Source organism: Corythoichthys intestinalis, chromosome 16, assembly GCF_030265065.1.
Source record: "Corythoichthys intestinalis isolate RoL2023-P3 chromosome 16, ASM3026506v1, whole genome shotgun sequence".
Taxonomy (NCBI): domain Eukaryota; kingdom Metazoa; phylum Chordata; class Actinopteri; order Syngnathiformes; family Syngnathidae; genus Corythoichthys; species Corythoichthys intestinalis.
The window spans coordinates 4,303,511-4,319,741 of record NC_080410.1 but is presented as its reverse complement, the minus strand read 5'-3'; the positions used below and the strand labels follow the sequence as shown (position 1 = coordinate 4,319,741).

General features: G+C 39.9%; 1 protein-coding gene across 1 annotated transcript in view; it reads left to right on the top strand.

Annotated features, from left to right (window-relative positions):
- plekhh3 (pleckstrin homology, MyTH4 and FERM domain containing H3) overlaps window positions 1–16,231 on the top strand; it is a 154,986-nt gene that overhangs the window by 97,530 nt on the left and 41,225 nt on the right. Inside the window, exon 4 of the mRNA XM_057860785.1 lies at window positions 9,467–9,649. Coding sequence (XP_057716768.1) covers window positions 9,467–9,649 — 183 coding nt within the window. The remainder of the gene's footprint in view (window positions 1–9,466; window positions 9,650–16,231) is intronic.

Sequence of the window (16,231 nt, the reverse complement as noted above, 5' to 3'; positions counted from 1 at the left end):
GGCGGGGCCCGCGTGCGGCTAGATGTTATTGGGCGCGCTCGGGCGGGGGGTCCCGGTGCCGGGATTGGTGGCGGGGCAGCATAGGGTCGGTCGCCAACGGGCTTACACCCACTAGGGATTCACACGATTACTGGGTTTTAAATCACAAAGATGATTTGTGTACACTCTACCCCTTTCTATCACTTAGCTTATAGACTCCCCCGCCTTCTTCCCCCTCTTTCCCTGGTCAACAGGCCCCCCACATGGTGTCAGCCAGAAATACATTTAGCTAACGATAGCACCAACATATTAGTAGTTAGTGTAGTGTATTTCTTGTTGTTGTTTGTGTTTCTTCTCTTTCTTCTGTTGTGTTTCTTTTCTTCTGTTCCCCCATAACCCCTTCCTGTTCGCTGTTTTGTCATAATAAATGAGGTATGTTGAATGATCACAAAGGGAGTATGTCAGACTCTCAATGTGAAACATTAAAACTGTTTCACAGCCCGAAAACACTAAATCCTGCTGGTACTATAGTAAATAGCAATTACACAAAGCAAAACAAATAAATTATGAATAAAAATAGGAATAATGACAATAATACCTGTGGTAACGTAACGAATCGGATTCTAATGTGTTTTGCGTGGTGTACCTGAATGCATCGGTTGGCTGACTTGACAGAGTGAGAGAGGACATTTTACTTTTTACTTTTCATGTTCAGCTGTGGCGGACAGTAGGCATGTTGTGTTGCACAACTTCTGAAATAAATGATTAAAAACCTGACGAAGCTTGCGATTTTTTGGGGCGATGTTACAATAATAATAATTGTCTGCTTAACTTATAAAGACTGGCAAACGGAGGTCGGAGTTGGACCGTCGAGATCGTAAACATTCTATGGCCGTATTGTCGAGCCAATTCACGGACGTGCACCCAACGCACATATTTTTCTATCATTTGCATCTTCAGGTTTTTTTTTCTCTACTCTCAACAAATTATTTTTAGGCGCGAAACCGAGCAAAACACTCGCACTGTACAGCCCTGAATATAATGATTTTGGTCATTTCATGGTCATTTTGGGGCATTTCCAGGTCATTTCCTACAGGTTTGGGGTTAGTGAATTGGAAGTGACCGGGAATGTCCACAAATGAATAGGAAGTGACTCAAAATAAACTGTAAGTGAACTCTAAATGCCCTAAAATAAACATGAAGTGACCTAGAAATTCATCCAAAACCAGAAAGACTGGCTGTGAATGCTCTGTTTCAATGCCATTGATGGCACTAGACCAGGGGTCCCAACCTTTTTTGCACCACGGACCGGTGTGATTTGGGTCTTTTGTGGTGGTGAAAAAAGCCCTCTTTTATATTCAATTGGACTCTCAATGTTATCCAATGGTGCTAAAAAACTATTTACATCATAAACATACATGTGCAACACGGAAATGGCGTAAATTAATGCTTAACGACACGGCAAAGTCGTTAAGTGAGAGGGCTACGTGCAGTTGTTGTGTGCACCTAACATGGCCAACGTAAGTTAATATTCCTTTCTTTAAAGACAGTTTGTAGTGTGCACTTTGGAATCGCTGCATTCGCGGTCCTTTTTAACGTTACGCGCATGCCAACTTTGTCAGAACACCGGCAATGTGCGCCAGAAAAATACAGCAAATATAAAACAGCATTTGTTTTTAGCCCCGTCGTGTTAAGTGCAGGGAAAAATACAACTCACCCGCTGAATCAGTGGGAGGCCTCAGTTTGTTTCGTTGAGACGAGATGGTCCCGAGATGGGAGAGTGAGAGAAGATAGCATCACAAGTACACGATGTTGGAAATTGTTGCACAGTTTTCAGCGCGCTCGTAGCGATGTCAAGATATTCCAAAATGACTTTAATCCAGAACTTCGGTAGAGTTGTTGTCTCAAATGTACTTTTAAGGTCGCCGTGATTTGCGATCTCTACAAGCTGATATTCCTGTTGCACAGACATGCCAATATCACTCGGTTTATTCACATACGGGTCACGAATTCACTCCTTCGCAGTTCGTGGGTCTTTAGTGATTGGGAAGTAGCATAAATTTTGTTTTCTTCGAGATTGTAGGCACATCTTCTGGCTTGTCAGGTTCCCTTTTCCCCGTAAAAAACCTGTCCAAAGACATTTGTTATTCAGTCATGCTAGTTTGGGGGCTAATTATTTCCGGGAAGAAATGTGATTGGCGACGACCTACGTCATACGTTGTTATCGAGTCCAAGCGCGCATAGATATACAAAACGACATTTAGTGCTAACAGCCCAATCAATGCATTTCTATGACGACCTCCAATCCTGTAGTTGTATATCTAGAGTAGACAGGGATATTGGTGTGTTAAGCGGCACAGGACAAAGTCAAACGGCCAGAATGCAGTCGTTAATAAATTATTTATGATTTCTGCGCGGCCCGGTACCAAATGGTACCGGTACCGGTCCGTGGCCCGGTCGTTGGGGACCCCTGCACTAGACGACCAATCTACGTCGAAATGGATTGGACGTCTAGCGCCGTCAATGTCGGCCAATGAGCTAACACAGACACTATGCTAGTGGAAGATTTTGGTAGCAACTTGGTGTTTGTTTTTTTTCGGGGGGTTTTCCGAACAGTGACACCTTTTTATACCGATATATCAATCGTTGGCAGGAGCATATCGATAACCTTTCGGGATACATCACCATTTTGCTACACTGCATTGTCACACCCCTTGAGAAAGACCTTCCTCTTGACCTCTTGTCACGTTTGTCCCGTCACCACCATCACTCTGCTTTCCCCTTTCTCGCACTCCAAGGTTGTAATTATGCAGGTTGCATGGCAGGCTTTAATGCCTCTGCCATTAGTTTGCTATATTTGTAGTCTCCTGTCATTTACCCCAACAAGGCTGTCCCTTGCGCAAACATTATGGACAATTACAGACCTTTGGGTTTATTCTGAGTGAACACAGTGTGCAGCGGCGGTTTTGTAGCTGTACGACAAGCCTACCTGCTGGTCAGAGTGTTTGGGCTTTTCTTGGAACCATTCTGATAACATGAATGCCAGAATGTGTTGTAAAGTCAAACAAGAACAGTGTTTTGGTTTTGGTCCAAAGTAAATGAAGAGCCTTCAGCATCTAACAGCGCGCAGAGCTTCTCCAAGGTCCCAACAATTGTGTACAACTAGGCCTGTCGCGATAACAAATTTTAGTAGATGATATATTGTCCCACAAATTATTGCCGATATGCGATATTTTTGTCAATTTTTTTAACCATTAAAACCACTAACATAGTGCCAATAAATGTTAAGAAATCACCCATTCAAATGCAATAAATTGTTATTCTTAAATAAAACACAAACTACAGTAAAAATAATTGGAAAAAGAAAAAACAGTACACAGTGAGTCATTTGAAAGCTAGCTAAGTGCCGAATATAAAATAGGTGAGATTATCAGTCTGGACTTTGACTTGGCCACTCCAGAACGTGTATTTTGTTCTTCTGAAACCATTCTGAAGTTTATTTACTTCTGTGTTTTGGATCATTGTCTTGTTGCAGCATCCATCCTCTTTTTAGCTTCAACTGTCTGACAGACGGCCTTAGGTTTTCCTGTAAAACATCCTGATGGACTTTTGAATTCATTCTTCAATTAATGATTGCAATTTCTCCAGGCCCTGAGGCATGATGCTTCCTCCACCATGCTTCACAGTGGGGATGAGGCGTTGATGTTGGTGAGCTGTTCCATTTTTCCTCGACACATGACATTGTGTGTTACTCCGAAACAATTCAACTTTGGTTTCATCAGTCTGAAAAATATTTTGCCAAAACCTCTGTGGAGGTTTCCAAGTGCCTTTTTGCAAACTTTAAAAGAGCAACAATGTTTTTTGTTAGACAGCAATGGCTTCTTCTGTGGATTCCTCCCATGAACACCATTGTTGGTCATACTTTTACATATAGTTGATGTTTGCACAGAATTATTGGACTGTGCCAGTGATTTCTGTAAGTCTTTAGCACACACTCTAGGCTTCATTTTTTTTTTTACCTCTCTGAGTTTTCTGCACTGAACTCGTAGCGTCATCTTTGGTGGACGACCACTCCTTGGGAGAGAAGCAACAGTGCCAAACTCTCCCCATTGTAGACAACTTCTCAGACTGTCGATTGATCAACATCCAGACTTTTACAGATGGTTTTGTATCCTTTCCCAGCTTTATACAAAACAACACTCATTGATCGCAGGTCTTAGGACAGCTCTTTTGACCGAGCCATGATGCACATCAGACAATGCTTATCATCAAGACATTTCTTACCAGGTGTGTGTTTTATAGTGGGCAGGGCAGCTTTAAACCACTCACCAGTGATTGGGCACACACCTGACTTAAAATGTTTGGTTAAAATTGGTTTCAATGGCTCTGTGAGTCTCCTTAGGCAGAGGGTTCACTTACTTATTTTTCCCCCTTATGTCATTGTTTGGATGCTGTCCTCATTAAAATATGAAAACCTATAAATGTTTGGGTGGTTTTAGTTAAAGCAGACACTGTATTTTCATCAGTGTGATTTTGACAAAGATCAGATCACATTTGATGGTGATTTTACAGGTCCTTCTCAAAAAAATAGCATATTGTAATAAAGTTCATTATTTTCTGTAATGTACTGATAAACATTAGACTTCCATATATTTTAGATTCATTGCACACAACTGAAGTAGTTCAGGCCTTTTATTGTTTTAATATTGATGATTTTGGCAAAAAAGTCAAGAGAAACCAAAAATCCCTATCTCAAAAAAATTGCATATTTCATCCGACCAATACAAAAAAGTGTTTTTTTTAATACAAAAAAAGTCAACCTTCAATTAATTATATCAGCTATGCACTCAATACTTGGTCGGGAATCCTTTTGACTGCTTCAATGCGACTTGGCATGGAGGCAATCAGTCTGTGGCACTGCTGAAGTGTTATGAAGGCCCAGGATGCTTCGATAGCGGCCTTAGGCTCATCCACAGTGTTGGGTCTGGTGTCACGCAACTTCCTCTTCACAATATCCCACAGATTCTCTAAGGGGTTCAGGTAAGGAGAGCTGGCAGGCCAATTGAGCACAGTAATGCCATGGTCAGTAAACCATTTACCAGTGGTTTTGGCACTGTGAGCAGGTGCCAGGTCGTGCTGAAAAATGAAATCTTCATCTCCATAAAGCTTTTCAGCAGATGGAAGCATGAAGTGCTCCAAAATCTCCTGATAGCAGCTGCATTGACCCTGCCCTTGATAAAACATAGTAAACCAACACCAGCAGCTGACATGGCACCCCAGACCATCACTGACTGTGGGTACTTGACACTGGACTTCAGGCATTTTGGCATTTCCTTCTCCCCAGTCTTCCTCCAAACTCTGGCACCTTGATTTCCGAATGACATGCAAAATTTGCGTTCATCTGAAAAAAGAACTTTGGACCACTGAGCAACAGTCCGGTGCTGCTTCTCTGTAACCCAGGTCAGGCGCTTCTGCCGCTGTTTCAGGTTCAAAAGTGGCTTGACCTGGGGAATGCGGCACCTGTAGCCCATTTCCAGCACACACCTATGCACAGTGGCTCTGGATGTTTCTACTCCAGACTCAGTCCACTGTTTCTGCAGGTCCCCCAAGGTCTGGAACTCCACAATCTTTCTCAGGGTGCAGTCACCCTTTCTGGTTGTGCAGCGGTTCCTGCCACACTTTTTCCTTCCCATAGACTTCACACTGAGGTGCCTTGATACAGCACTCTGGGAACAGCCTATTGGCTCAGAAATTTCTTTCTGTGTCTTAGCGTCTCGCTTGAGGGTGTCAATGATGGCCTTCTGGACAGCAGTCAGGTCGGCAGTCTTGCCCATGATTCCGGTTTTGAGTAATGGGCTGGGAGTTTTTAAAAGCCTCAGGAATCTTTCGCAGGGGTTTTCAGTTAATTCGTTGATTTCGATCATTAGGTTAGTAGCTTCTTTAGAGTATCTTTTCATGATATGCAAATTTTTTGAGATAGGGATTTTTGGTTTTTCTTGACTTTTTTGCCCAAATCATCAATATTAAAACAATAAAAGGCTTGAACTACTTCAGTTGTGCGTAATCAATCTAAAATATATGAAAGTCTAATGTTTATCAGTACATTACAGAAAATAATGAACTTTATCTCACCCCGTGGCGTCAAAATGATAACAAGAATGGTGAACAAAAATCCCAGAACCACACAGGGGGACCTAGTGAATGACCTACAGAGAGCTGGGACCACAACAACAAAAGTAACTATCAGTAATACAGTGCGCCGCCAGGGACTCAAATCCTGCACTGCCAGACCCGTCCCCCTGCTGAAGCCAGTACACGTCCAGGCCCGTCTGCGGTTCGCTAGAGAGCATTCGGATGATCCAGAAGAGGACTAGGAGAATGTGTTATGGTCAGATGAAACCAAAATAGAACTTTTTGGTAGAAACACAGGTTCTTGTGTTTGGAGAAGAAAGACTACTGAATTGCATCCGAAGAACACCACACCCAATGTAAAGCATGGGGTTGGAAACATCTTGCTTTGGGGCTGTTTTTCTGCAAAGAAACCAGGACGACTGATCTGTGTAAAGGAAAGAATGAATGGGGCTATGTATCGCGTGATTTTGAATGAAAATCGCCTTACATCAGCAAGGGCATTGAAGATGAGACATGGCTGGGTCTTTCAGCATAACAATGACCCCAAACAAACAGCCACGGCAACAAAGGAGTGGCTTCGTAAGAAGCATTTCAGGGTCCTGGAGTGGCCTAGCCAGTCTCCAGATCTCAACCCCATAGAAAATCTGTGGAGGAAGGTGAAAATCCGTGTTGCCCAACGACAGCCCCAAAACATCACTGCTCTAGAGGAGATCTGCATGGAGGAATGGGCTAAAATACAGTGTGTGAAAAGTTTGTGAAGATTTACAAAAAACGTTTGGCCTCCGTTATTGCCAACAAAGGGTACATAATAAAGTATTTAGATGAACTTTTAGTATTGACCAAAAACTTATTTTCCACCATGATTGAATAAATTCTGTAAAAATCAAACAATGTGATTTTCTGGGGTTTTTTTCCACATTCTGTCTCTCATGGTTGAGGTTTACCCATGTTGACAATTACGGGCCTCTCTAATATTTTAAGTTGGAGAAGTTGCACAATTAGTGGTTGACTAAATACTTATTTGCCCCACTGTAGCGCATTTATCTACATTGTTACAATGCCCAAAGCGCTTTACATTACCACGCATTTACTCTTTTTTGAACACATTCACACACACCAATGGTGCTGCCGCCATATGAGGTTTTGCCAACCCATTGGTAAATGGTAAATGGACAGTACTTATATAGCGCATTTATATGCATGGTTACCATGCCCAAAGCGCTTTACATTAGCACTAGGGCTGTCAAACGATTAAAATTTTTAATCGAGTTAATTACAGCTTAAAAATTAATTAATCGTAATTAATCGCAATTAATCGCAATTCAAACCATCTATAAAATATGCCATATTTTTCTGTAAATTATTGTTGGAATGGAAAGATAAGATGGAGATATACATTCAACATACGGTACATAAGGACTGTATTTGTTTTTTATAACAATAAATCAACAAGATGGCATTAACATTATTAACATTCTGTTAAAGTGATCCATGGATAGAAAGACTTGTAGTTCTTAAAAGATGAATATTAGTACAAGTTATAGAAATGTTATATTAAAATGCCTCTTAATGTTTTCGTTTTAATAAAATTAGTAAAATTTTCAATCAAAAAATAAACTAGTAGCCCTATTCTGTCCTCAATGTGTGTGAGTACACAAATTGACAGATAGCGAACATAAGTTCCAAAAAGAAATCAGACGGTGTGGCAAAGTAGCATGGGCTTTACTGAAGTCATCTCTTTTTGACAGGAGCACGTTTCTTGTATTTTTGTAAAACTGAAAATAACAAGGCAATGTGTCAATAACTTGCATAAATCACAAAATAACATAAAATGTACACATACGTGTCCATTTGAGCAGTAGCACTAGCCAATTAGCTCACAAGCATCTAACAATGTAACTGCATTTCACCATATATGTGAACAAATTCAAATACACATCATCAATAACTATCTAATGCTCATGAATATAAACAAAGGAGGAATATAACTCACAAGCGATGCATGTATTAGACACAAACAGTGTGATGGGGCTATGAGAACTGGCACTGAATACTGGATGCGGACGTTAGCTGGTCTGAATAGCACTGTCTATTAGTGTGAGTTCGCGTCGACATATAATCACGTCAAAAAAGCGCGCCGAAACCCAAATAATCAGCTGCACTGAATCGCCAGCAGAGGGCGACATTACGCCACATAACATATGCAAGTCACACCCAAGCGCCAGCAGAGGGCGGGAAAACTCCATAAAACACAATTAACAAGTTGGTCTTTCACTGTACTGACATTTAAATCTGTCTGAGCGGGCCTAGTGCGTTAATTGCGTCAAATATTTTAACGTGATTGATTTAAAAAATTAATTAACGCCCGTTAACGCGATAATTTTGACAGCCCTAATTAGCACACATTTACCCATTCACGTACACATTCACACACCAATGGGGCTGCTGCCATGCAAGGCGCTGTTAACCCATTGGGGGCAAATTAGCATTCAGTCCCTTGCCCAAGGGCACTTTGACAGTGGGCAGTAGGAGCCAGGAATTGAACCGTTGACCCTTCGGTCCCAGGACAACTCAAGTTACCAACTGCGCCACGGCTGCAAACATAGTGAATTCATGACGGAAACTGGCAAACTTTCATCCATCTCGTTATGTTTTAGTCTCCCATGACATTTTAAGTGCGTCATCGTGACATCATTGTCATTTAAAAAATTTATCGTTGGTGAAATATTTTCGTTATAATTGACGAAAACAGCACTGTATCGAACTAAAATAAAGATACAAATAAGTTTAACACGAAACCGAAGAAAGCAAGTAAAATACTTGAATGACTAACATTACTGTACAGTTATTACCACATCCAATCACACTTGATGTTTGTTTGGCAATTGGTTAGCCAGCGTTTATTAAGCCAAACCACATATTTCATATTGGCTCAATTCACAGCTCACCACCAAGGAAAACGTCACTAAAAGTATACTGTGTTCACCGAAAGTCGAGAAATCCTGATGTCTAGTTGTTGAAAGTCCAAACCATTGTGAAGAATTTATTGCCTGTTGAGCTTGCCTTAAGGAACTCATTTAAACTTGGCCTCATCAAAAAGTAGTCTTACACTTCTCCAATTCAGACCAACTGTTGGTAAAATCCTAACAGTGTATGTGCTATCATACGGCAAAAAGCATCTTGAGATGTAAAGGTTAAGCAGACTATTAGTAACCTTGTGGCAACAGCTTTGACAAATGAATCGAAATGGATTGATACTGAAATGTGTGCAGATATGATATTTAGGTGGCAAAAGTACCTCTGGTCATTTACTGACGTGTGTTACATTTGTTTTTGTTTTTTTGTCTTGTGAAAGGTTGGTTGCTGCGTGAGGTGAGAGGCAATTGGATCAAGCAACGGCGCTTCTGGTTCGTGCTAAGCCAGGACTCCCTCGACTACTACAGCGGCCCGGAAAAGGGAGCCCGCCGACTGGGAACACTGGTGCTCACCAGCCTCTGCTCTGTCATCTGGCCAGACAAGCAGACCTTCAAGGAGACGGGTGAGTGTCGCGCACACGCGGCTGACTCATCATTAGTCTCGTCGGCCTCTAACGTCTGCGATGTTCCTCCCCTTTGCGGCGTTTCGTGATTTGGAAATTTTCTGAGATCCTGGGGCAGATGTTTTGCATGTTTTCTGATGTATGTGATGTCTTGTGGTTCCCTTTGTGCTTCCTTCCACACGCACTGTAATTGTGAGTATATTTGGGAAGCCCCAGAGCATCTCGGTCCAAAATGTGGTCGAAAGTTTGTTTAGAAACTTCTCAGTGTTCAGCCAGGCATCTCGGTTCCTTCTCTGAATGAAATTAAACATTTGGTGTATACCAGGAAACTGGTCTGGATGAGATGGTTGTCAATATTTTGGGATTTTACTACTCGGCTTCCTGGTCCAAAAGCAAATATTTTGGAGCATTTCATTGTGCATTTTGGGGAATTTTCTTGGCAAAAGTCTACTGGCTTCGTAATGACTTCAATTTAGCTACTAGAAAACATTGTGTTCCTGACTAAAATTTAAAATGTGTACTTCCTCCATGCATTTTTTACTTCTTCGTATTTTAGTTCATGAAATGTGCTTATCAATAGCAAACATCCAGTCCATTTGAATTAGGGGGTTCGTTCATTCACTGCCAACCTTCCCAATTTAAATGGACTGGACGTTTAGTGTCGTCAGTGGAAGCCAATGAGTTAATTAGGTTTCTTTTGGGACTGCAGCTATCGAGTATTTAGATAGTCGAATAATCTATCGATTAGTTCGAATAATTGAGTAATCGGATTTACGAACATTTAATGCGTTGCGGAATAAATTTTAGGAGATATGAAACAAAAACTGGTGATTTAATTGCAGGTAAAAAACAAAAAGGAACATTGTTTTACTCTTTAAACCAAATATATCAACAAAAATGCATTTTCTAACTGAGGAAAACGTTAGGACACCTTATCACCTAATAGCTAGTGTTACCCCCTTTGGCTAAAATAACTTCAGTGAGACGCTTTTTATAGCCATCTACCAGTCATTCACATCGGTCTGAAGAAAGTTTGCCCCACTCCCCAATGCAGAATACTTTCAGCTGTGAGATGTTTGAGGGGTTTCTTGCATGTACAACACGTTTCCAGTCACCCCACAACATCTCAATGGGATTAAGATCCGGGCTTTGACTCGGCCATTTCAGGACTCTCCATTTCTTCCTTTTCAGCCAGTCCTTGGTAGATTTACAGGTACGTTTTAGGTCATTGTCATGTTACAGGGTCCAGTTTGGCTTCAGCTTTCATTTTTTCCACAGATGATGTCACGTGTTCCTAAAGCACCCTCTGATATACGATAGAAATCATGGTAGATTCTACGATAGTAAGCTGGCCAGGTCCTGCTGTAGCAAAGCATCCCCAAACCATGACACTTCCACCTCCATGCTTCACAGTTGGTATGAGGTTCTTTTCCCGGAATGCTGTATTGGGTTTACGCCAAACATGTCCTCTGTTCCTGTGTCCAAATAATTCAATTTTAGATTCATCTGTCTAAAGAACATTATTCCACAAGTCTTGGTATTTGTCTACATTCACTCTTGTCTACATTCAGTCTGGCCTTAATTTTCTTCTTGGAGAGCAAAGGTTTCCTCCTTGCACACTTCCTATGAAGGTTAAACTTGTGAAGTATCTTTATGTTTGTAGAGGCATGCACTTTCACATCAGCTGTAGTGAGAGCCTGTTGTAAGTCCCGTGCTGACATTTTAGGGTTTTTGGAGACTTTTTTTAGCATCTTGCGGTCTGCTCTTGGGGTGAACTTGCTTGGACGCCCAGACCTGGACATGTTGGCAGTTGTTTTGAATGTCTTCCACTGGTAGACTATTTTCCGGACAGTGGAATGGCTGATTTTATATTCTTTTGAGATCTTTTGAAATCCCTTACCAAACTCGTAAGCATCTACAAACTTCTTTTTGAAGGCCTTAGACAGCTCCTTAGATCTCACCATGGTGTTTTCTCTCACTTCAACAGTCAGGGGCACACAAAACTAAATGTGTGGTTTAAATAAGGCAAGCCTCCTTCAAAACACTAATGATGTTCTAATAATGTGCACCTGATGTGATACACTTGTGATTTTAGACACTTTAAGTGGGATTGAATGTGGGGGTGTCCTAATTTATTCCTCAACAGAAATTGCATTTATTTAAAATTATATTTTACAGAAAGTTATGAAAAATTTTTTTTTTTCAGTTTTATTTGTTATCAAATATCCATAAGACCAAAGATGTTGGAAAACACACAGGCTTCCCATATGCTGTCCTAATTTTATCACATGAATATATATGTACAATATATAGTCATATTTTGTGGTCCATATTTAACTTAACAAAGAAGTGTTGCCTCCTTTTAGTATGCAGAATAAGTGCTCACTTTTTACACACATTTTCATCGAGCATTCTTGCAGGTCATGAATTCACCAGCTACAGTGCTGCTCGAAAGTTTGTGAACCCCACAGCGATGGTCAGATTTTTTGTAAAAAAAAACTAAAATAACCTTATTAAATGTTAAGTTATACCCAAATCCACAATACTGACATTCCAAATAATGGACTGAAACAAAAGAAATAGTTATATTGTCATTCTTTATTTAACAAAAGTGGTTGATTTAAGAAAAACTCAGATATCATGTGTGCAAAAGTATGTGAACCCCTTCAGTTAATAGGATATTGCGCCTCCTTTTGCAGAGATTACCTCAACCAAACGGTTTCTGTAGTGACTAATCAGCCTCTCACATCTACTTTGGGGGATTTTTGCCCATTCTTCCTTGCAGAACGCAGTCAGTTGAGAGAGGTTTGATGGGCGTCTGGCATGAACTGCTCGCTTCAGGTCCCGCCACAGCATTTTAATGGGATTTAGGTCAGGACTTTGACTGGGCCAGTCCAGAACACGAATCTTCTTCTTTTTCAGCCATTCCTTGGTTGTATTGCTGGAATGCTTTGGATCATTATCATGTTGCATGATCCACCTTCTGCCAAGCTTTAACTTCAAAACAGATGGCGTCAGGTTATGTTCTAGGATTTGACAATATTCCTCAGAATTCATGATTCCCTGGACTATGTGGAGTTGTCCAGGTCCTGAGGATGAAAAGCAAGCCCAGATCTTGACATTCCCACCTCCATGCTTCACTGTTGGGAGAAGGTTCTTTTGGTGGTATGCAGTGTTGACTTTTCGCCAGACATGGCGGTTTTGGTTGTGACCAAACAGTTCAATTTTGCACCTACATCAGTTGATGAAAACTCTTTTTAATTTAGTCTCGACAACACAACTGTTAAAAAAACAAAAAAAAACTACTGAATTGATTGATTAGGAAATCAGGTTGAAATAATAGAAAATTCCAAAATGTTGAGGGGGTTCACAAACTTTTGGGCAGCACTGTATGTCTCGGTTGCCACTTGAAAGGCATACCAACGAGTCTTTTCGCCTGTGGATGGCATGACCTGCACGAGTGTTCAGTCAACAAACACACAAAACAGTGAGCCTGACTTCATCTACCTACCAAAGTGTAGATAATAATATCAATTATTCATTTATTTAAAATAAAACTGAGCCGCATCAGAGGGTTCGAGGAGCTGTATGGGGCTTTGGAGCCGCAGATTGCTGACCCCTGGATTAGGGCATCTACATGGAAACTCTGTACTTACAGAATTTTAAAGTTATGAAACTACTTCCAAAAGCAATTAATTTCGTAAGAAGGGGTACCACTGTACAGCAAAAGAAAAATTTGCTAACTTGAATAGCAAACGTCCGCTAGCTTAAATGCAATTTTTTTTTTTTTTTTTTTTTTTTTTTACAAAGCTCTTAACAAATTGTTCAATAACATGTTCACACAAACAAAACTGCTAAATATACTTGTTTTTTTTTTCTTTTAGAAAACCTTTTGTTGGTCTTAACAGGGAGCAGCTGGATTCAGCCATGTTTGACAAGTTATGACACATTTTTTCCAGATAGAGGGCAGTGTACTATCCACCCAAAAAATAAAACTACAGTCTTCCCTTGCTTCAAACTTCGTGCCCTCAGTCCATCGCAGATTATTTTTAATTAAAAAAATAAATACAGTATTTCATTTAAAACTCTTACGAGATATGCATGTATACATATACAAATGATTTTTTATTTTCTTTTATATACATGTCTCATTTATAAGATAATTACTACATTTGTATGTACAAATGATTTTTTATTTTCTTTTATATACATATTTCATTTATATCATAATTATTACATTTGCAGTGCTTAAACACCATTTCTTAAAATATACATATTCGATTGGGTCCAATCACGTCATTTTCAAAGTATCGGAATCGGCAAAAAAATATTGGACATTCCTTTTTTTAATATACGTATATATATTTTTTTATTAAATCGTTTTCTAATTGTATTTAACGTTACAGACAAAATGTCTTACACTCATCCAGAGTCTTTAGTTTTGGCTTAAAGTACGGCTATCAAATTTATCGCGTTAATGGCGGTAATTAATTTTTTTGAATCAATCACGTTAAAATATTTAACGCAATTAACGCATGTGCTGCACGACCCACTCACGCATTGTCGCGTCCAATCTATAATGGCGCCGATTTACCTATATATAGAGCTAAAAGGCAGCGTAAAATGAGTAGAGTGAATTTTGGCAGTCTTTGGAGCCTTTTTTTAATTGCCTTAAAAGCCTTAAAATCCCTCTCTCAACAATTAGAAATATCGTGGGAAAGCAATGTGGGGAAGAAAGGTAGTAGTTGATCTTTTTCTTTACACCCTATGTTATTTGCCAACGCAGAGAAAATATATCAATTGGTGCCACTACGCACAGTCATGGTTGCACTTCCCATCATGCATTTGGGCAGAACAGTTAAATGGCTAGAGTATCATTTACTGAAAGCTCAACAAATACACTAGATGGCAATATTTAGTCACAATATACAAAGTCACATTTATCCTTTAAGAATTACAAGTCTTTCGATCCGTGGATCCCTCTCACAGAAAGAATGTTAATAATGTAATGGCCATCTTGAGGATTTATTGTCATAATAAACAAATACAATACTTATGTACTGCATGTTGAATGTATATATTCGTCAGAGTTTTATTCATTTTTTTCTTAATGCATTGCTAAAATGTATATGATCAGGAAAAATTATTGGGAATGATTGGAATTGAATCAGGAGCAAAAAAAAAAAGCAATCGGATCGGGAAATATCGGGATCGGCAGATACTCAAACTAAAACGATCGGGATCGGATCGGGAGTAAAAAAACATGATCGGAACAACCCTACATATAAGGGGAAAAAACATTTCTTATTTGTATCTCTTTCCAATGCTGTTAACTCTGAATAAATAAATTTAACGCACCCCCCAAAAAATTTTTATGTAAATATGTCGCGGATTTTCGATTTTCCCCTTTAACCATGAAAAATGAGGGATCATTGTAAATGCAATTTCAATGCACTTTCAATGCACTTTCAAAACAAACCATTACAAATTCACTCTAAATAAACAAATCCTCCAAGCATCAAAATTTGATTAGAAGCTTTATTTTAATTGAATTACTGAAGTTAATCGATTAATCGTTGCAGCAGTAGTTTCTTTCATTTTCAACACTAAATAACAGGTCAACGTCGCAAGGTGCTAGAGCCAATAGTTAAGAAAATCCGCCAGACAATCAGTAACTCCAATTAAATTTGAACGCAGAAGCCATCTCTGTTTTCTCTTTGGGTGCTGTCCAACAAGTTGTTTGTACAGTTGGTACACTTCTCCCCTGACAATAATCATGCAACTGTTCTAGGCTAACTTCCTGCAATAGGATCACACAAGTGGCTTTTTGGCATCCTTAAAGCAAATGTGAGAAATGTCAGTAGCGCCAAGTTAGTCGACCTTAATGTTTTGGGGGTCATGAGATCAAGACAGGATGACAGGATGCCAAGTCACGTAGGAGGAAGTGCTGATAAAAGCTGTGCAACTCAGGCAGCCCTGAGTGGCTAATAGAACAAGCTCTGATTTTCCACAAAAGGGACTTTGGAGCACTCAGGATGAGCGATGTGCAATATGGAAAAAGTCTCCTCTCACGATATGAGCCATTTATGCCACGACTTAACAAATGTTTTATTATTTGGTAAAAAAATTATACAACAATAATGACATTTTGAGTTGACATTAAAGAGCATACGACAGGAGAAAAATAGTCTTAAATAGCATTATTATGTGAATTAGAATCATATTTTGAGACGATTTGACTATATACAACAATTTAGCAAAGCGCAGATGACGAGAAATTAGTCTTTTAATCTGCCGGTTAGCCACGCCTACCATTATAGGGCTCTAGCGTCCCCAACAGGTGGACGACATCAGCGGGAGAATGGGCTCATCGGTTTTACTATTCAGCCCATTGAGGGGGAATTATGCAGAACGAGGAAAACGAGACGAAGAGAGCCACAAAATGTCATTGTTTCACTCTCTCTACTCCAATATTTTTACAGGATATTCTTTTTATCCAAGTATTTTTCCCCAATAGCTAAATAAATGGCTTGAGAAGGACCAGTCAGCCCGTTGAGGGGGAATTATTCAGAACGAGGAAAA